The sequence below is a fragment of the Symphalangus syndactylus genome, chromosome 13, assembly GCF_028878055.3.
Source record: "Symphalangus syndactylus isolate Jambi chromosome 13, NHGRI_mSymSyn1-v2.1_pri, whole genome shotgun sequence".
Classification (NCBI taxonomy): domain Eukaryota; kingdom Metazoa; phylum Chordata; class Mammalia; order Primates; family Hylobatidae; genus Symphalangus; species Symphalangus syndactylus.
In genome coordinates, this window is record NC_072435.2 from 24,043,459 (window position 1) to 24,065,298 (window position 21,840).

General features: G+C 50.5%; 1 protein-coding gene and 1 long non-coding RNA gene across 9 annotated transcripts in view; one reads left to right on the plus strand and one right to left on the minus strand.

The window, feature by feature from the left end:
• Positions 1 to 4,756, minus strand: part of TTYH1 (tweety family member 1) — a 21,249-nt gene extending 16,493 nt beyond the window's left edge. For 2 of the 6 annotated variants that reach the window (XM_055238929.2, XM_055238931.2), the window contains exons 1-2: positions 4,527 to 4,755; positions 877 to 1,055 (exon numbers count right to left, since the gene is read on the minus strand). In XM_055238929.2, the coding sequence (XP_055094904.1) occupies positions 877 to 1,055; positions 4,527 to 4,652 (305 nt within the window). In that variant the 5' untranslated portion in view covers positions 4,653 to 4,755. Of the gene's footprint in view, positions 1 to 876; positions 1,056 to 3,284; positions 4,208 to 4,526 lie in introns of those variants that run through there. The other 4 variants (XM_063615454.1, XM_063615455.1, XM_055238930.2 and 1 more) reach the window with 3 other exon arrangements.
• LOC129460759 (uncharacterized) overlaps positions 1 to 18,654 on the plus strand; it is a 23,643-nt gene extending 4,989 nt beyond the window's left edge. For 2 of the 3 annotated variants that reach the window (XR_010115221.1, XR_010115222.1), the window contains exons 2-3: positions 11,092 to 11,208; positions 18,431 to 18,654. This is a non-coding gene — a long non-coding RNA (uncharacterized lncRNA). Of the gene's footprint in view, positions 1 to 7,709; positions 8,120 to 11,091; positions 11,209 to 18,430 lie in introns of those variants that run through there. The other variant, XR_010115220.1, reaches the window with a different exon arrangement.
• The last annotated feature ends 3,186 nt before the right edge of the window (positions 18,655 to 21,840 follow it).

Consider the following 21,840-nt stretch of genomic DNA (forward strand, 5'->3'; position numbering starts at 1 on the left):
CTGGGGAGGGGGCTGTGCTCAGAGCTTGTTCTTGGTAGGTGGTGTGTTCACATTGGAAGACCCTAAGCTCCCTTTGAGGGGTGTGAGGGGGTCCTACTAACCTGGGTCTGAATCTCTGTGCTGCCTCTTAAGCCACGTGGCCTTGAAAAGTGACCTCCCCTCTGTCCCTGAGCCTTCCTCTTTGGAAACTGGGCCTGACACCCCTGAATCCAGCAGCGTTATTGTGAGAAGGAATTAGACCAGCTCAGGTCTGGGCACGGATGAGGTGTTCTCGGAGGATGATTATATCTATCGTCCGTCTCCTGATTAGAACATAAGCTGCACGAGGGGCTCCTTGCCTGGCTTGGTCAGTATCTGGCACATAGTAAATATTCAATAAACAGTTGTCGAATGAATGAGCTGGTGAATGACGGAATGACAGACATCACCAGTTAACGCTGGCTGAGAGTAGCTGCAAGCCCAACGCTGTGCTTTCTCTCCATCTTCCCCCAGCAGGATGTGGGCGAGATGATAATGCCCAGTTTACAGATGTGGAAACTGAGGCACAGGGAGACTATCACTCCCTTAGGTCACACAGCTATTCACTGGGAGAGCCACCAAGACCAGGCCGGGCCATCTGACTGCCCCTGCACCTTCTCACCAGATGGCTGCCCTTGATCCATTTCCGCTCCAGAACCTCACTTTCTCCGTCCATCAAATGGGACGGTCCTTCCTGCTGTGCGCTGAAGTGGGCTTGCAAATGGCGGGGAGAGGGACGAGGGAGTTTCCTCCTCCCTGTCTGCTTCCTCCATGTCCCCGGAGGACACCCCCAGGAAGGCCAGCAGAGAGCTTGGGAAGCCCTGTCCCCACCGCCCACCCGCCCTGGGGCCCCATTACCAGCCGGCGAGAAGGGCGACAATGCAGCTCCAGGTGACGCAGCCTCCCCCGGGCGAGGGGATCTTGGACCCCGGGGGCTCGGGGGGCCGGCAGCAGCAGAAGCGGATGAGGTAGACAGCGATGAAAATGAGGCTCAGGCCCAAGCCCAGGCCTGCCAAGGCCGCCACCAGCAACAAGGCCTGGGGAAGGGGGTGACATCAGACCTCCGAGGGCACCAGCGTGTTCCACACGCAGATCCCCCTTCCTGCGTGGCTGGGGGGTCGGGGTCTGGGATGTCAGAGTGAAGGTGGGAGGCATCCCTGGCCTAATCTTGGGGGAGATTGGGTCCCAGCCCCTCCCAGGCTGGCAGCTGGGGCTCCAGGTGTCAGGGCCAGCTTGGTGGAGGGAGCTTCCAACTGGGGGCCCCAAGCCTTGGGTCCCAGTTCTGCTCTGCCCTCCAATGGCTGTGCAGCCTTTAGCAGGAACCGTCCTTTCTCCGAGCCTGGGTTTCCTTCTCTCTGCAGGCAGCAGTTGGAATGGAGCATTTTCCCAGGACCTGCCAAGGTCCCTCCACAATCATGTGGGATCAGGGGGCGGGTGGGGGTGTGGGGGCACCTGTTCCTGGTGCCTCGGGCCGGGCTGGGGGAGGCGTGCTTCCTCCCCCTCTCCTCCCTCCTCACTGTCTCCCCTGCTGCTGAGCGCCACACCCCAGTGCGCCTGAGCTTGTCACCCAGGGACGGGGCGAGGGGCTGTATGGCAATGTGTGTGTGTGTGTGTGTGTGTGTGTGTGTGTGTATGCAAGACTCAGAAATGGAAAATGGGAGAGTGAAGACAGAACAGAGAGAGAGAGAGAGAGAGAGATGGAGAGAGGGAGGCACAGGCAGAAAGACACAACCAAAAAAAGAGACAAAGATAAGACAAGGTTCGGGCATGAGTCAGAAAAAGGCAGAGAGCAAAAGGGATCAAATCAGAGAGGAAGAGCAGAGTCAGGGAGAGAGAGCGTGAGAACGCTATGGAGACAGGGGAGACACACAAGGACCGACAGGCGGAGAGAGCCAAGGCCCGGAGGACGGAGGCAGGCCGCGGAAGCCTTGTGCAGTGGGCAAAGCCTTGCAGAATAACAGGGCTCTCCACGTGGCGGGGATTTCACAGCTGACCTGTGCAGTCCCAGAGGCTCAGAGGCCCACAGTGGCCCAAGGGGTTTGCGCTGAGGCCCAGAGCATGGAGGGACAACACTGGGATCAGAGTCACACCTCTGGACTTGTCAAGGCTGTTTCCCCTAAACCAAGGTGTTTCTGCCTTTGTCCACACACATACACACACACAGTGGCACAGTGGTGTGTGTGTCCCAAGTGTGTGCAGTGTTTGTGTTTCTGGTGTGAGACTGGATGTTTTTATCTTTGGCTTGTCTCCATGAGATGAGGATGCACCTGAGTGTGTCTCCTGGGTGCACTGCTGTCTGCAAATGAGAACATCTGTGGGCATTTGTGTGTTCTGGGCACAGTTCCTTGGGTCTGTGAGTGGGTCCGGTTGTGTGTGTGTAACAGTGTGGATGAGTGTGTGTGTGGATGCGTGACTGCATGTGAGTGTGTGTGTGCACATGAATGTTATAGTCAATATATATGCGCATGTGTGTGTAGATGTGAATGTGGAATGTATGTGTGTGTATATGGGAGTATAAATGTGTATGTGTGACTTGCATGCATGAGTGTGTAAGCATATATATAAATGCAGAGTGTGCTTGTATATGGGAGTAAATGCTTATACGTGTGTGTGTGAGCGTGTGTTGTGAGTCACTGTGTGCAATGTGTGTGTGCATATGTGTGATTGTGTATGTGTAAGTGGGTATATCCATGTGAGTGTATGCATGTGTCTGTATGTGTGTTGTATGTGGGTGTGAGTGCATAGTGGGAGTAGTAAATGGGTAGTGCGTGTGCACATGTGAGTGTGTAATGAGAGTAAGTGGGCGTGTGTGTGTGCCTGTGCATATGTGTGTGTGTGTGCATGTGTGTAATGAAAGTAAGTGGGCATGTCTGAGTGTGTCTGTGCATGTGTGTGTGCATGTGAGTGTGTAATGGGAGTAAGTGGGCGTGTCTGAATGTGCCTGTGCATATGTGTTTGCATGTGAGTGTGTTGGAGTAAGTGGGCGTGTGTGTGTGCCTGTGCATATGTGAGTGTGTAATGGGAGTAAGTGGACGTGTGTGTGTGCCTGTGCATATGCGGGTGTGTGTGTGTGTGTGGCTGTGTGCCTCCCCGCGGGCCAGTGTCCCAGAGGCCCTGGCTGTGTCTGCAGCTGTACCCACGCTGGTCGCGTCCCTGGAGGGGTCCCCCTCGCTCTCCTCGGCTGTGGGGCTCTGCCCGCGCATCCCTGCCACCCTGACCCTGACCCCCGACCATGGGGGCGGAGTGAGGCTTCCCCAAACCCGTGCCTCTGGCGGTGACTGGGGCTGCGGATCCCCGCGTGAGGCTTCGGGAGGTCTCCGGGCCAGAGCCGGCGTGAGTCTGGGCCAAGGCCGGAGCCGGTGGAGCGGCGGCGTTGGAGGTGGCCGTTGTGTAACCGCGAGGCTGTGGGCGAGGGGACGGCGGTCCCCGTGTGTGGGGAGAGGGGGCGGCGAGGAGCAGGCGGGGAAGAGCTGCTCAGGGCTGTGCCAGCCATGACCCAAATAGCTCAGAACACAGCACTCATCCCCTCCGCGCTTTTCTGGGACCCCCTCCACGCCCCCTGAGCTCTCCAATCCCAGCCCCCTTTTCCCAGGAGCAACCCAGGACGGAGCCGAGGGGCTCAGGCCCCATTGGCAGGGCCAGGACCCGTCCTGGGGCCACATCGGGACTCCCAGCACCCCCACCCGTCCCCAGCTCAGCCAAGCCTTTCTCCTCATTAATCTCAAAGTCAAGGACTTGAATTAAACTGGGTCAGGGGACAGCTCTTTCGCCCATTGGAGCTGCCCTGAGCCGGGCCCCTTCCCCAGGGACCCCGGCTTCTGTGAGGTTCCCACACCGGCCCCACCCTCGGGACCCGGGTCTGTCATTCCGAGGTCCCCAAACCCAGCCTCATCTCGGTCCTCACCCCTGCAGCGCCCTGACCACCCCTTCTTTCTTGGGACGGGCAAGAAGCTTCCTCTCCCAGAGCCCCTTCATTTTCCAGCCCTGGCCCTCAGCCCTGGGGCCCCTTCCCCATTTCAGACTGTCAATCCCATCCCAGCACCGCAGAAGCCAGCGTTTCCCCCTCCACCGTTATCAGGTCCGCTGTCTCCTGGGTCCCACCTTATCTGGGACATATTCACCTGCTCTGATCCTGTGGGGCTGGGTCATCTTTTAGGGCAGGGAGAGTAGACCTACCCTCCCAATGACCCTGGAGGCCGGCTTCCCAGGCAGGTATCAGACACCCGGGAATCCGGGTCCCCCTCCCCTCCTCTCCATGAACTCAGGGGTCCAGGCCCCCAGCCTTCCCTTATTTAGAGAGCTCGAGGTCTGGACCCCCAGCGCGCGTCCCAGGAGAACCTCCAGGCATGAGCGCCCCAGGCTCCTCCTCCTTCCGAAACCCCAAAGTCCGGGCCGGCCCCCACCCTCCGGGGGAGCTCAGGAAATCTGTGACCCAGCCCCCTCCTCCCTCGGGACCCAGGAGCTCCGGCCCCCAGCCCTGGCCCCCAGGCCCTGGCGCCCGGACCCACCTGCTGGTATTCCTGCTCTTGGGGCGCGAAAACGCTGGGCACCGGGCGGAGCTGGAAGTCGGCGCGGGGCAGCTGGTGGAGGAGATGCACCCAAGCCGACGGCCGGTAGCCCGGGGGCGCCCCCATGGCCCCCGGGGGAGGGGGCAGCGGGGCGGACGCCGGGGCTGCGGGAGCCTCCGGAGTCGAGCGGGGCGCGGGCGGCGCGGGGTCTGGCTGGGCTCAGGGGAGCGGGAGCGGGGGGGAGGCAGGGGGTGGGGGGCGGAGATTGGGGGGAGGGAGGCGCGGGCCGGGCGGGGACGGTGCTGCCCCTGGTGGTCGCGGCGGGGACTGCGGGAGTCAGGAGGCCCCGGCGCTCCGCCCTCCCTGGTCGCGGCTCCCACCTGCTGCCCGCGCAGGTACCGCGCTGCTGGCGTCGGCGGCATCCGGACAGCTGGCTTGCATCGCGCTTGAAAACAGCCCTCCTTGTCCATACGAGACCACTCATACTGTTATTTCACCCTAAAACATAACGATCCCTTTATCCTTATGGAGAACCTTCATGTCTGTGTAAAGGTTGCTAGTAAGTACAGAGCGTTTTACAAAGAACGGCCAATTCCATGGATTAAAAAGTCCTCTGTGTATGAAAGTGCTCCCACCTGTAAAAGATGCCCTTATTTGTGTAAAATCTCCGTCCCACTTTTATTCCTAGCCTGCATAAGGACACAGCTTCTAAGCACAAACCCTCCTATGTGTACAGGCTACTCCAGAATGTATGGAAAAATCCACACACCTGTGTAACAAGCCTTCATACTGCATAAGGACCCCTTCTACCTGCATAAGGACCCTGGTCATCTATATAGGGGCCCTTCCCGTCCTGTAAACTGACTCGGGATTACTTCGGTGTATACAAGGACCCCTGCCCCTTGGCATTCGCCGTACAGTTACAGAGTATTTTTCCAGCCACTCCCCATGTTACGTCTCACTGGAATCCTCCGATGCCACACCGATAGATGGGGAAGTGCTAAACTTGGGAGGGGACTTGGCCACCCCGACATGGTCACCCAGACTGTCACTATTGCAGCCAAAACTAGGTGCTCAGGAATCTGGCCCCAGGGGTCCCCTCTTGCTGTAGGGCAGGGTGAGACTTTGCCATCTGGAAACCACACACGTGGCCTCTCTTGTGGGAAACGGGATGACTGGAAGAAAGGGAGATTAGTGCTCCACTTACCCCATTTCCATATTTTGTTCCAGATTGGCAAGAAAGGGCTAGAGAAAAGAGGAATGCTGGTGGTAGTGGAGGTGGTGCTGATGACAATGATGGTGGTGATTATGTTGGTGATATGATGGTGATGATGATGGTGGTGGTGATGACAGTGATGGTGGTGATGACGGTGATGGTGGTGATGATGGTGATGGTGATGATGATGATGATGGTGATGGTGATGGTGATGGTGATGGTGATGGTGGTGATGATGGTGGTGATGGTGGTGATGATGGTGGTGATGGTGGTGATGATGGTGATGATGATGGTGGTGATAGTGATGGTGATGTTGGTGATGGTGATGGTGGTGATGGTAATGATGGTGGTGGTGGTAGTGGTGATGGTGATGGTGATGATGATGGTGATGATGGTGATGATGATGGTGATGATGATGGTGGTGATGATGGTGGTGATGGTGATGATGATGGTGGTGATGGTGATGATGATGGTGATGATGATGGTGGTGATGGTGATGATGATGGTGATGATGATGGTGGTGATAGTGATGGTGATGTTGGTGATGGTGATGGTGATGATGGTGGTGATGCTGGTGGTGGTAGTGGTGATGGTGATGGTGGTGATGATGATGGTGATGATGGTGATGATGATGATGGTGGTGGTGATGGTGATGGTGATGGTGATGGTGGTGATGATGGTGGTGATGGTAATGATGGTGGTGGTGGTAGTGGTGATGGTGATGATGGTGATGATGATGATGATGGTGATGATGATGGTGGTGATGATGATGGTGATGATGATGATGGTGGTGATGGTGATGGTGGTGATGATGATGGTGATGATGATGATGGTGGTGATGGTGATGGTGATGTTGGTGATGGTGATGGTGGTGATGATGGTGAAGATGAGGATATGATGATGATGATAGTGATGATGATGATGATGATGGTGAAGACATGATTATGTTGACATGTCATGATGATGATGATGATGGTGGTGATGATGGTGATGAGGACGATGATGATGACGGTGAGGAGGAGGATAGTGATATTGGTGAAGGTATTGATGACAAAATGGGAGAGTGAGAATAGGCACCTTGTCTCTCTCTCTCTCTCACACACACACACACACACACACACACACACACCCTGTCATCACTACTCTAGGTCTTCTCCAGCTCTCTCTGGTTCTGGCTAGAGTCATGTTCTCCACCATTCCCAACCAGGTGGTCTACATGGGGCGTGGGGATGAAGACGGTCCTGAGATGAGCAGTTAGAGGTGTAGTAAGTGACTCTAGGCAAGTAGTTTTCCATCTTGGAGTCTCTCTTTTTCTGTCTGTAAAATGAAGGCTTAACCCTTTAGGGCTAAGATTAATGTATTCTAAAACTCTTGTTCTGACAATCTCTTGCATCGTGTCCACAGCCAGTGTTTGTTGTAGCAGCAGGATTTGCTAATGGGAAGAATTCCAAACATCATGATGTGCACAATTGGGCATGTGTACCTCAGAGTGCAGGACAGTGAGGTGCTGGTGGTGGCTCTGCAACCCAATAGAACTCAGTGGCTCCACGTTGCCCATAGAATCAAGTCACACCCTCAGCCCTGAGTTTATGCCCTCCATCATTTGGCCCTGTATCAGCCCTCTCCATATGGATAATATTCTAGATTAGTGGTTTCCAACTTATAGGGCCACAACCCACAGTGAGAAATACATTGTACATTATGATCTAGTATACACACACACACACACACGCCCCATAGTCACCACATACACCATTCCCCTTCATTCCCCTAGAAAAAAGACTTTAAATTGATGGACTCTCTCTCTCTCTCTCTCTCGCTGTCTGTCTCTCACTCTCTGTCTCTCTCTCTCTTTGTTCCTCTCTCTGTCTCTCTCTTTGTTCCTCTCTCTGTCTCTCTCTTTGTTCCTCTCTCTGTCTCTCTCTCTCTTTGTTTCTCTCTCTGTCTCTCTCTCTGTCTCTCCCTCTTTATCTCTCTTTCTCTCTCTTTGTCTCTCTCTCTGTCTCTCTTGCTGTCTCTTTCTTTGTCTCTCTCTCTCTCTCTCTGTCTCTCTCTCTCTCTTTATCTCTCTCTCTCTGCTTTACTCTGGCTCTTTCTGTCCCCACCTGTCTGTCTCCCTCACATGTGTTTTGGGTCCCAGAAGGCAAGCCTCTTTAGAGGATGGCTTAGCCTGTATCGATTCAACCCAGGACATCCATCCTCCTGCATGGGACATCTGCAACGCTGCCTGACAGAAATGTGTTATCTGCACCTTCTCCAGCCGTGGTTCCCTGGGTCTGTTTCTGCTGAGGAAAACAAACGGTCATTCCAGGTGGCCCTTGGGTATTTCTAGAGCCCTTGGCCGAACACCGCCCGCAAACCATCTCAAGCTCTACAGGTGTTCATTCACGGCTTGGGACGCGTGCAAACCCCCTGGTAGAGGGTAGCTCGGAGAACCTGGCTGTTGCTATTTCATTTCAGCCAACGCTTGCCATATGGGAAGAGGGACCTGGCACCACCAGATGTTCCAAATTTCCAAGAGAAGGCAGAAATCTGGATATTTTTAAAAGCAAAATCCCTCAGCTTTTAAATGTTAAAACTAATTCAAATGAAAAAAAAAAATGCTGTGTGGGCCAAATAAAACCTGTCTGTGGGTTGGAGCTGGCTGGTCTGTAAGCTCTGGTCTAGCCAGACATGGAGTAGTACAGGCATGAAAGGGACAAGTGGAGAAAGAGGGGCCCACAATGAGACTGAGAAGGAGCAGCCACAGGGATGGGAGGGAAGCTTGGGGGAGGCGGTGATGCTGCCTCCTCCAGGAAGGCCTCCTGACCAGCTTCTGCTGACAGAAGGCAAGGACAGCTCCTGGCTGAAGGACTCAGCATGTGCTTCCCATGGCTTAAGCTTTGGGAGGCTCGCCTGCGTAACTGAGTGGCTGTAAGGATGCCAGGAGAGATTTCCAAGTGCTTGGTCATGTGCCTAGCACGTAGTAGGTTCTCAATAAATCAGGACCACGTGTGCTGTGCTAGCAGCTGTGCTTCAATGATGTATCTGTTCCCCACACATGTATTGAGTGCCTACTATGTCCCAGGCACTGCTGCATGTTCTAGAGAAGCGGGGATAAGGAAAAAAGACAAGGTCTCCGGTTGGCACAAGTGAAACTGCTGGAGTAGAGAAGGTAGAAAATTGAGGAATGAACAGGTGAGCCGACTCCATACTGCCAGGCAAGAGGAAGCAGCACATAGACGTGAGTGGATGTGGTGTGGATGAGGTGGTTGCTACTTTTTTTTTTTTTTTTTGAGACAGAGTCTTGCTCTGTTGCCCAGGCTGGAGTGCAGTGGCGTGATCTCGGTTCACTGCAACTTCCACCTCCCCGGTTCAAGCAATTCTCTGCCTCAGCCTCCCGAGTAGCTGGAATTACGGAGCCCGCCACCACACCCAGCTAATTTTTTGTATTTTTAGTAGAGATGGGGTTTCACCATCTTGGCCAGGCTTGTCTTGAACTGACCTCATGATCCACCTGCCTCGGTCTCCCAAAGTGCTGGGATTACAGGCATGAGCCACCACGCCCGGTGGTTGCTACTTATATAATAGAAGGTGCTCAGGGAATGTCTCTCTCTCCATCTGGGTGATATTTGAACAGAGACACAAATGAAGGACGTTCTTTAGTTCATGACTGGCATGACTAAGAGTTCAGGCTTTGCAGCCACACTATCTGATTTCAACCCTAGCTTGGCTCCTTATTAGCTCCGTGACCTTAGACAATTTTCTCAACCCTCTGTGCTTTTGGTTCACATAAATAGGATGAAAATAATAACCTTGGCAAGGCCCAGTGGTTCACACCTGTAATCCCAGCACTTTGGGAGACCAAGGCTAGGGGGGATCACCTGAGGTCAGGAGTTCGAGACCAGCCTGGCTAACATGGCGAAACCCTGCCTCTAATAAAAATAACGAAAATTAGCTGAGCATGATGGTGGGCGCCTATGATCCCAGCGATTCAGGAGGCTGAGGCAGGAGAATTCGGGAGGCAGAGGTTGCAGTGAGCCGAGATCGCACCACTTCACTCCAGCCTGGGCAACAAGAGTGAAACTCTGTCTCAAAAAAAAAAAAAAAAAAAAGAGCAACCTTAACTAATTCCACAGGGTTGTCGTGGAGATCGAGTGAACACGCGGGAAGTGTTTGCTGAGCAAGTGCTTAACCTGTGCTCGCGAATTATTACGGTGGTGACGGTTGTGGATTTTTTAAAAATTACTACAGTGACATCTCCCAAATAGGAGGAAAGCAAAGTAATTGAATGAATTCACAAGTAAATAAGAAAATGACCAGAAAAGGCATAAATACGTAAAGCTGTTCAGCCTTCAGATGTTCAGTCATCCTTATGATCTTTCCCTCCCTCCGTCCCTCTCTGCCTCCCTCCCTTCCTTCTTTCCTCTTTCCCTCCCTCCCTCCCCCTTCCTGCCTTCTGGCCTTCCTTCCTTCCTCCTTCTCCTTCCCTTCCCTCCTTCCTTCCTCCCTCCCTCCCTTCCTTCCTCCCTCCCTCCCCCACTTCCTTCCTTCCTTCCTCTCTCCCTTCCTCCCTCCCTTCCTTCCTCCCTCCCTCTCTGCCTCCCTCCCTTCGTTTCTCCTTCCTTCCTCCTTCCTCCCTCTCTTCCTTTTTACCTTCCTTCCTTCCTACCTTCCCTCCCTCCCTCCCTTCCCTCCTTCCTCCCTCCCTTCTCTCCTTCCTCCCTCCCTTCCTTCCTTCTTTTCTTCCTTACTCTCTCTCTCCCTTCCTTTCTTCCCTCCTTCCTTCTTTCCTTCATTGCTACCTTCCTTCTTCCTTCCTTCTCCCCTCCTTTCTTTCGATCAAATGTTTAATAGCTGCCAGGCTGTGTTAAGTAAGCCCTGGGATCTATTAATAATAAAAAAGAATCCGTACATTCATTGGTTTCTTCATTCCCCAAGCATTTATTTATTGGACAGCTACTAGGTGCCAGGCACTGTTCTAGGCCCTGGGAATTCAGCAGTGAACTAAACGAATGAGAATCTCTGCTTTCACAGAGCATGATAGAGATAACTCATTAGGCAAATGAGCAAATATGCAGATATAGCCAGTTTATTAAATAAGCTGATGTCATGGTTAATTTTATGCGTCAACTTGACTGGCCTAAGGGATGCCCAGATAGCTGGTAAGACATTATTTCTGGATGTGTCTGTGGGGGTGTTTCTGGAAGAGGTGAGCATTTGAATCAGTAGACTCAGTAAAGAAGTTCTGCCTCACCAATGTGGGCGGGCATCATCCAATCTGCTGGAGGCTTGAATAGAACAAAAAGCAGAGGAAGGGCGAATTCACTGTGTTTTCTTAACTGGCACATCCATTTTCTCTTGCCCTAGGACATCAAACTTCCTGGTCCTCATGCCTTTAGCCTCAGACCGAATGACACCACCAGCTTTCCTGGTTCTTTGGCGTATAGACAGCATGTCGTGGGAATTCTCAGCCTCCAGAACTGTGTAAGAAAAGTCCTTATAATACATCTCTGCTGGTATCTCTCTATATATCTCTTTGGTTTTCTTTCTTTGGACAAACCTGACTAATAGAGCTGCATTCAACCACAGTGAAATACCAACAGCCCAAAGCAGGCCTGAGATCCAAAGATTCCAGGAAAGAAGCACCGAGTGTTATACATTATTGACGAGAGAGTAAAGGGTACAAACCCTGTAGGAAAAGGCCTGGCAGTTTCTTACAAATCTAAGCCCACACCCATCCCATGACCCAACAATTCTACTCCTTTTTTTTTAAGACAGAGTCTCGCTCTGTTGCCAGGCTGGAGTGCAATGGCGCAATCTCGGCTCACTGCAACCTCTGCCTCCCAGGTTTAAGTGATTCTTCTGCCTCAGCCTCCTGAGTAGCTGGGACTACAGGTGTGCACCACCACGCCCAGCTAATTTTTGTATCTTTAGTAGAGACAGGGTTTCACCATGTTGGCCAGGCTGGTCTCGAACTCCTGACCTCAGGTGATCCACCCACCTTGGCCTCCCAAAGTGCTGGGATTACAGGCGTGAGTCACCGTGCCTGGCCAACAATTCTACTTTTACCCAAAAGAAAGGAAAATATTTATCCACACCAAGAATTGTGCAAGATTGTTTACAGCAGCTTTATTCATAATAGCCTCAGGCTAGAAACAGCCTGTATGCCTATCAACAGGGGAATAGACCAAGATATGTAATATAGCCACAGAATGGAATACTACTTAGCAATGAAAAGGCACAAGCTAATAATGCATGTAGCAATATGGGTAGGTCTCAAAATTATTGTGCTGAGTGTCAGACACAAAGGAGGACGTACTGTATGAGTTCAGTTAGATGATTTTCCAGACAGACAGAATTAACATATGGTAGCAAAAATAATCAGAACAGTGGTTGCCTCTGGGTTAGTAGGGTCAGGGTGACTGGGAAGGGGGCTGGGGGAACTTTCTGGGATAAAGGGCCTTATTCTAGATCTTGATGAGGGTTCGTTTTGTACCAGTGTCTGCATCTGTGACTCACTTAAGATTTGTGCATTTCAGGCCAGGCGCGGTGGCTCACACCTGTAATCCCAGCAGTTTGGGAGGCCGAGGCAGGTGGATTGCCTGAGGTCAGGAGTTACAGACCAGCCTGGCCAACATGACAAAACCCCCTCTGTACTAAACATACAAAAATTAGCCGGCTGTGGTGGTGCATGCCTGTAATCCCAGCTACTTGGGAGGCTGAGGCAGGAGAATCACTTGAACCCAGGAGGTGGAAGTTGTAGTGAGCTGAGATCACACTACTGCACTCCAGCCTGGGAGAAAGAGTGAAACTCCATCTCAAAAAAAAAAAAAAAAAAAAAAAAAAAGATTTGTGCATTCCACTGTATACAAATTTTACCAAAAAATATTAATGAGGGACATGCTTAGTATTGGGAGAAAGTGTAGCGGTGTCTGCAGTCTCTTTTGAAGTTAATCACAAAAGAAAATAAGACGGATGGATGGAGGGACAGGTAATAAGGCAAATGAAGACAAATATTAAGCAAGGTACAGTGGCAGGAGCCTGTGATCCCAGTGACTCAGGAGGCTGGTGCAGGAGGATCACTGGAGCCTAGAAGTTCAAGGCTGCTGTGTGGGTATGATTGCACCTGTGAATAACCACTACACTGTAGTCGGGACAGCATAGCCAGATCCTGTCTCCAAAGAAAGGAAGGAAGGAAGAGAAGGGAAAGAAAGAAAGAGAGAGAGAAAGGAAAGAAAGAGAGAAAGAGAGAGAAGGAAGGAAGGAAGAGAAGGGAAAGAAAGAGAGAAAGAAAGGGAAAGAAAGAAAGAAAGAAAGAAAGAAAGAAAGAAAGAAAGAAAGAAAGAAAAGAAAAGAAAAGAAAGAAAGGGAAAGGAAAGAAAGAGAAAGAAAGAGAAAGAAAGAAAGAAAGAAAAAGAAAGAAAGAAAGAAAGAAAGAAAGAAAGAAAGAAAGAAAGGAGCCAGGCATGGTGGCTCACTTCTGTAATCCCAGCACTTTGGGAGGCCTAGGCGGGCAGATCACAAGGTCAGGAGATTGAGACCATCCTGGCTAACACGGTGAAACCCTGTCTCTACTAAAAATAGAAAAAATTAGCCGGGCGTAGTGGCGGGCGCCTGTAATTCCAGCTGCTTGGGATGCTGAGGCAGGAGAATGGCGTGAACCTGGGAGGCGGAGCTTGCAGTGAGCTGAGATTGCGCCACTGCACTCAAGCCTGGGTGATAGAGCAAGACTGCGTCTCAAAAAAAAAAAAAAGAAAGAAAGGAAGAAAGAAAGGGAAGGAAGGAAGGAAAAGGAAAGCAAAGAGAGAGAGAAAGAAAGAGAGAGAGAGAAAAGAAGAAAGAAAGAAAGAAAGAAAGAAAGAAAGAAAGAAAGAAAGAAAGAAAGAAAGAAAGAAGAGAGGAGGGGAGGGGAGGGGAGGGGAGGGGAGGGAAAGGAAAGGAAAGGAAAGGAAGGAAGGAAGGAAAGAAGGAAGGAAGGAAGGAAGGAAGGAAGGAAGGAAGGAAGGAAGGAAGGGAGAAAAGATTAACAGTAGACTAGAATCCAGGTGATAAGTATCTAGGTTTTCACTGTAATATTCTTTTTTGTTTTTTGAGACGGAGTTTTCACTCTTGTCACCCTTGCTGGAGTGCAGTGGCACGATCTCAGCTCACTGCAACCTCTGCCTCCCAGGTTCAAGCAATTCTCCTGCCTCGGCCTCCCGAGTAGCTGGGACTACAGGTGCGTGGCATCACACCCAGGTAATTTTTGTATTTTTAGTAGAGACGGGGTTTCATCATGTTGGCCAGGCTGATCTTGAACTCCTGACCTGAGGTGATCCACCCTCCTGGGCTTCCCAAAGTGCTGGGATTACAGGCGTGAGCCACCGCGCCCGGCTTCAAGATGTTTTCATACATAGTATGGGGGGCCCAGCAGATGAGATGGGTCACTGAGAAAACAGTTTGTCACAGTTCTCAAGAGGAAGGGACATGCCAGGCCAGGCAGGCCACCCAGAGAGCACCAGGGCCGAGGGAGCCTGCAGGCCACACGGGGAAGCACGGGGGATCAGAGGCAGAGGGAGTGAGGGCAGACAGAGGGCAAGAGATTGATTTCGTTTTTTGCAGGAATGAGTGGGTGGGGCAGGGTAAACAGGTTTATGATTAGCTAATTTGAATAATTTCAGCAGGGCCTGGGCATTGGGCCTACTCTAGTGGTCTGGTTCCTGGCCCTGGGTGATGAAGGCAGATGCACAGCAGCCCTGAGTGTGAGAGCTCAGAAATGGAGGTGGCTGGGGGCTGGGCTCTGGACTGGTTGGTTTGCATATGAAAGGTGTGACTGAAAGACTTGTTGGCCGGTGAGGTGGCTCACGCCTGTAATCCCAGCACTTTGGGAGGCTGAGATGGGTGGATCACCTGAGGTCAGGAGTTGGAGACCAGCCTGGCCAACATGGTGAAACCCCATCTCTACTAAAATACAAAAAAAAAAAAAAAAAAATTAGCCAGGTGTGGTGGCAAATGCCTGTAATTCCAGCTACACGGGAGGCTGAGGCAGGAGAATCGCTTGAACCTGGGAGGCGGAGGTTGCAGTGAGCAGAGATAGTGCCACTGCACTCCAGCCTGGTGACAGAGCGAGACTCCGGCTCAATAAATAAATAAACAAACAAACAAACAAAAACCCATAGTTAATGGTGTACTTAAGATGTGTGCAACGGCTGGGTGTGGTGGCTCACACCTGAAAATCCCAGCACTTTGGGAGGCTGAGGCGGGCAGATCAATAGGTCAGGAGTTCAAGACCAGCCTGGTCAAGGTAATGAAACCCTGTTTCTACTAAAAATACAAAAATTAGCTGGGCATGTTGGCTCACGCCTGTAATCCCAGCACTTTGGGAGGCCGAGGCAGGCAGATCACTTGAGATCAGGAGTTCAAAACTAGCCTGGCCAACATGGTGAAACCCCGTCTCTACTAAAAATACAAAAAAAATTTAACTGGGCATGGTGGCAGACACCTGCAATCCCAGCTATGTGGGAGGCTGAGGCAGGAGAATCGCTTGAATCCGGGAGGCAGAGGTTGCAGTGAGTCAAGTTCATGCCACTGCACTCCAGCCTGGGTGACATAGCGGGACTCTGTCTCAAAAAAAAAAAAAAAATTGTGAGTGGTTGAGTCTGGGTGTCTGGGTGGTGTGGATGGGGTATTCATTCTCAGATTCTGTCAAGTCTTCTCTATGCTTGAAAAATTTTTATAAGATGTTGAAGGAAAAACTCAGCCTCTACCAACCTTCTCACCCCAGGTTTGTCGATCTCCTTAAATTACAAAAAAAAAAAAAAAAAAAAAAGACTTGGGGCACCTGGCACAAAGTGTGTGGGAAGAGGTTTTATTTTGGGAAGCACCTTGGCTGCTATGCACCGTGGCAAGTCATAATTTGTCATTTTCCACTTTCCATGTATGAACCTTTTTGCTACTTGGAAAGAGGTCCCTGTCAGTCTGAGTCTTAGTGGGAAGTCTGGGTCTGCCTTCCTCTGTGGAAGGAAAGGTGGTCTCCATCCCATCCTTTGAGGTGGAGAGTGGGATCCCCCATCACACGGCCCCATGTGGGGCTCTTTTTTTTTTTTTTTAAAGAAATAGGGTCTGGCTGTGTCACCTAGGCTGGAGTGCAGTGGCGAGATCTCGGGTCACTGCAACCTCTGACTCCCTGGTTCAAGTGATTCTCCTGCCTCAGCCTCCCGAGTAGCTGGGATTACAGGCTCACACCACCACACCCAGTTAATTTTTGTATTTTTAGTACAGATGGGTTGCATCATGTTGGCCAGGATGGTCTTGATCTCCTGACCTCATGATCCGCCAACCTCGGCCTCCGAAAGTGCTGGGATTACAGACATGAGCCACCACTCCCAGCCTTTTTTTTTTTTTTTTGAGATGGAGTTTTGCTCTGTCGCCCAGGCTGGAATGCAGTGGCACAACCTCAGCTCACCGCAGCCTCTGCCTCCCGTATTCAAGCGATTCTCCTGCCTCAGCCTTTCGAGTAGCTGAGACTATAGGTGCCCGCCACTACCCCTGGGGTAATTTTTGTATTTTTAGTAGAGATGGGGTTTCACTACATTGGCCAGGCTGGTCTCGAACTCCTGACCTTGTGATCCGCCCACCTCCGTCTCCCAAAGTGCTGGGGTTACAGGCGTGAGCCACCACACCCTGCCAACTCCTGTGTCTTCTCTGCTTGTCGGGAACAGATCCTTCTGTGGTGTGGGTGCTGCCCTGGGCGCTAAGGATTGTTTAGTAGCATCCCTGGCCTCTACCCACTAGGTACCACGAACAGCCCCTGCTCAAATGTTATGACAACCAATAATGTCTCTAGACATAGCCAAATGTCCCCTGGGGAGCAAGATTGTCCCTGGTTCAGGGCCACTGCACTAGTGTGGTCTTTCTCTTCTTTTTTGGGGGGGGTAGGTGGGTAGGGGGGCAGGGTCTTGCTCTGTTGCCCAGGCTGGAGTGCAGGGGTGCAATCAGAGCTCACTGCAGCTTTGACCTCCCAGGTTCAAGCCATCCTCCCACCTCAGCCTTCTGAGTAGCCGAAGAGAAAAAGTAGTAGCTGAAAGAGAAAAAAGAATAAAATAAAAAAAAAGGCCTGGAATGGTGGCTGTCGCCTGTAATCCCAGTACTTTGGGAGGCTGAGGCAGGTGGATCATCTGAGGTCAGGAGTTCGAGACCAGGCCTGGGCAACATAGTGAAAACACATCTCTACTAAAAACACACACACACACACACACACACACACACAAAATTAGGCAGGCATGGTGGTGAGCGCCTGCAGTCCCAGCTACTCAGGAGGCTGAGGCAGGAGAATTCCTTGAACCTGGGAGGTGGAGGAGCCACTGCACTCCAGCCTGGGCAACAGAGTAAGACTCTGTCTCAAAAAAAAAAAGTAGCAGGCATGCACTACCACACCCAGTTAATTAAAAAAAAAAAATCACGCCTGTAATCCCAGCACTTTGGGAGGCTGAGGCAGGTGGATGCGATCTTGGCTCACTGCAATCTCCCTATTAGGTTTTAGCGATTCTCCTGCCTCAGCCTCCCAAGTAGCTAGGATTACAGGCACCTGCCCCCACGCCTGGCTAATTTTTTTTTTTTTGTATTTTTAGTAGAGACGGGGTTTCACCATGTTGGCCAGGCTGGTCTCGAACTCCTGACATCAGGATCCACCTGCCTCAGCCTCCTACAGTGCTGGGATTATAGGCGTGAGCCACCACGCCCGGCCTGACCATTTTCTTTTCTTTTTTTTTTTTTTTTTTTTTTTGCGATGGAGTCTCGCTCTGTGGCCCAGGCTGGAGCGCAGTGGCGCGATCTCGGCTCACTGCAAGCTCCGCCTCCTGAGTTCACACCATTCTCCTGCCTCAGCCTCCCGAGTAGCTGAGACTACAGGCGCCCGCCACCACGCCCAGCTAAATTTTTGTATTTTTAGTAGAGACGGGGTTTCACCATGTTGGCCAGGATGGTCTCGATCTCCTGACCTCGTGATCCACCCGTCTCGGCCTCCCAAAGTGCTGGGATTACAGACGTGAGCCACCGCGCCTGGCTCGGCCTGACTATTTTTTAACAGCAAACTCTGCAGGGCTTTCTGTGACTCTTCCCATGAGATAGATGCTACTGTCTGCAACAAGGAAAAATACTGTGGCGTTCTGGCTAAATTTCTGTATGAAGCCTATCTCTGCTTAGAGGTTATATGAGGTTTAGAGGTTTGTGTGAAGTGTCGGTGTAACACAGAGGAAAGAGAGGGACTGCTCAGTGGTGAGTCTCACGTGGCAAAATAGAGATCGTGCTTTCTGCCCTAAGCATGGTAAGAAAACCGGTTAGACTCCCTCTCCACCTTAAGCAGCTGCCCTGCTGTGCCCGTAGGGCTTGGCTGTGGGATACAAGGAACCCTCTGTCTCTGCTCCCTTAAAACAAGCAAGCCACACCTGCTGGGGTGGGTCCTAGGCTGGTAGAGCTGTAAGGCAATCCTATTTCTGGTGGAAGCCTGAAAGCAATGTATATAATCCATACATATTCATAAGGTTTGCCTTGTGTGGTGAGGTAGGCAGCCTCCCAGATGGTCCCCAATAATCCTCACCTCCTGGTATTTATAGCGTCATGTAATCCCGTCCTTTTAAGGATGATTGTGTGACTTGCATTCTGTTAGCAGACTCTTTTTGCTTTCTTAGTTTGCATACTTTGATGAAACAAAGCTATCTTGTTGCAGAAAGCCTGCATGTCAAGGAACTGAGGGGTGGCCTCTAGCCAAGTCAGCAAGGAACTGAACTGCCAACAAGGCCATGAAGTCAACAGAACCTTGAGATGGCCAGAAAGCTGCTGGCCCCTTGATTGCAGCCCTGAGAGAGACCCTGAAGCTGGAGACCCGGCTGGGCTGTGCTCAGATCCCTGATTCATGGAAATCGCAAGATAATAAACGTGTGTTGTTTGAAACTGCTCCCTTTGAGGTGATTTGTTACACAGCAATAGCTAACTGATACATATAGAAATAAAGAGAGGCCGGGCGCGGTGGCTCACACCTGTAATCCCAGCACTTTGGGAGGCCAAGGCAGGCGGATCACGAGGTCAGGAGATCAAGACCATCCTGGCTAACACGGTGAGGCCCTGTCTCTACTAAAAATACAAAAAATTAGCCAGGCGCAGTGGCAGGTGGCTGTAGTCCCCGTACTCAGGAGGCTGAGGCAGAAGAATGGCATGAACCCGGGAAGTGGAGCTTGCAGTAAGCTGAGATTGTGCCACCGCACTCCAGCCTGGGCCACAGAGCAAGACTCCATCTCAAAAAAAAAAAAAAAAAAAAAGAGGAAATAGAAAATAAAATCTTGGCTTTCTCTTTTGATATCTTGATCAAGAAAGTTTGATCACTTTACCAAACATGTATTATGTATTTTTCATAAATAAAAGAGAATCTATAAAACAGCGTAAATCATGAAACATTAACGAAATGGCCTCACTTGGTCCACTATCCAATGAAGAGCTACAATCTTATCCCGGCCACCTCATCTACCTGGAATCTCCTTCCGTTCTCATCCTCCACTTTCCTCCTCTGCAGAAGTAACTGTGCTTGTCATTTCCTTATTCGTTTTATTTTATTTATTTTGTTTTATTCTACTTTAAGTTCTGAGACAGAGTCTCACACACAGAGTCACCCAGGCTGGAGTGCAATGGCGTGATCTTGGCTCACTGCAACCTCTGCCTCCCGGGTTCAAGTGATTCTCCTGCCTCAGCCTCCCGAAAAGCTGGGATTACAGGTGCACACCACCACGCTCGGCTAATTCTTGTATTTTTAGTAGAGACGGGGTTTCACCATGTTGTCCAGGCTGGTCTCAAACTCCTGACCTCAGGTGATCTGCCCGCCTTGGCCTCCCAAAGTGCTGAGTTTATAGGCGTGAGCCACTGCACCTGGCCCCTTATTTGTTTAAAATAGTGTCTCTAAACCATATATTGGAATGAACTTGGTAAAAATGACAACAAAAACCATGAAGTTTTTTTGAAATTATTCGTGAAATCATTTTCAATGCCATAGTTTGAAGCTTTCCAATATAGGTCTATATCACAGTTTTTGTATTTTTGTACCTGTTGATGGACACATGGGTTTCTTTTATTTTAGTTACTTTTCCATTTCTATTTATTTTACTTTCCCTATTATGTAACAGACATTTTTTTACATGTTTCTTGGTGCATATGTGCAAGAATTTGTTAAGAGTATACATATAGGAATGGAATGATTGTGCTATAGGGATTGTTAGTTTCGATTTTTTGAAATAAAAGTGTTTCCAAAAGTAGCCTTACCAATTTTTTCCCAGCTTAATTGAGATATGATTGACAAATAAAAGCATATATATTTGGTCGGGTGCAGTGGCTCACGCCTGTAATCCCAGCACTTTGGGAGGCCGAGGTGGGTGGATCACGAGGTCAGGAGATCAAGACCATCCTGGCTAACACGGTGAAACCCTGTCTCTACTAAAAAAAAATGCAAAAATTAGCCGGGCACCTGTAGTCCCAGCTACTCGGGAGGCTGAGGCAGGAGAATGGTGTGAACCCAGGAGGTAGAGATTGCAGTGAGCCGAGATTGCGCCACTGCACTCCAGCCTGGGCGACAGAGCGAGACTCCGTCTCAAAAAAAAAAAGTGTATATATTTAAGGTGTACAACATGATATTTTGACATATTATACATTGTGAAATAATTACCATAATGAAGATGTGTAACATATCCATCACCTCACTTTTTTTTCTGAGATAGAGTCTCATTCTGTCACTCAGGCTAGAGTGCAGTGGCGCGATCTCGGCTCACAGCAACCTCCACCTCCCAGGTCAAGTGATTCTCGTGCCTCAGCCTCCCGAGTAGCTGGGATTACAGGTGTGTGCCACCATGCCTGGCTAATTTTTTTTTTTTTTTTTTTTGAGACGGTGTTTTGCTCTTGTTGCCCAGGCTGGAGTGCAGTGGCATGATCTTGGCTCACCACAACCTCCGCCTCCCGGGTTCAAGCAATTCTCCTACCTCATCATCCCAGATAGCTGGGATTACAGGCATACGCCACCACACCGGGCTAATTTTTTATTTTTTAGTAGAGACAGGGTTTCTCCATGTTGGCCAGGCTGGTCTTGAACTCCTGACCTCAGGTGATCTGCCCAACTTGGCCTCCCAAAGTGCTGGGATTACAGGCATGGGCCACCACGCCCGGCTGGCTAATTTTTGTATTTTTTGTAGAGATGGGGTTTGGCCATGTTGCGCAGGCTGATCTCGAACTGCTGACCTCAAGTGATCCACTTGCCTCAGCCTCCCAAAGTGCTGGGATTATAGGTGTGAGCCACCGTTCGTGGCCACATAGTTGTCATTTTCGCGTTTGTGGTGAGAGCCCTTACGATCTACTCTGCTATGTTTAAGTACATAATACATTTTCACTAATTAGTCGCCATGTTGCACAATAGATCTCTTGAATTTATTTTTTTCTATCTAAAATTTTGTACCCTCTGACCACGATCTTCCCAATCCCTACTCCCCTTCCCAAGCCCCTGGTCATCACCACTCTGCTCTCTGCTTCTGTGAGTTCAACTTCTTCTTTTTTTTTTTTTTTTGACACAGAGTCTCACTCTGTCGCCCAGGCTGGAGTGCAATAGCATGATCTTGGCTCACCGCAACCTCTGCCTCCCATGTTCAAGCGATTCTCCTGCCTCAGCCTCCTGAGTAGCTGGGATTACAGGCATGCCCCACCACACCTGGCTAATTTTGAATTTTTACTACAGACGGGGTTTTTCCATATTGGTCAGGCTGGTCTTGAACTCCCGACCTCAGGTGATCTGCCCACCTCGGCCTCTCAAAGTGCTGAGATGACAGGCGTGAGCCACCGGGCTCAGCCTCCCGAGTAGGTTTCGCCATGTTGGCCATGGCTAGTCTCGAAGGCCTGAGTTCAACTTTTTAATATTCCACGTATAAGTGAGGTTGTGCGATATTTGTCTTTCTGTATCTGGCTTATTTCATGTGGCATGATGTCCTGACGGTTGACAATTACATCCATACTGTAAATGACAGGGTTTCCTTCCTAAGGCTGGATAGTCTTTCCACTGTGTATATATACATTTCCTTTATCCATTGTCCGCTGATGGAGTCTTAGGTGATT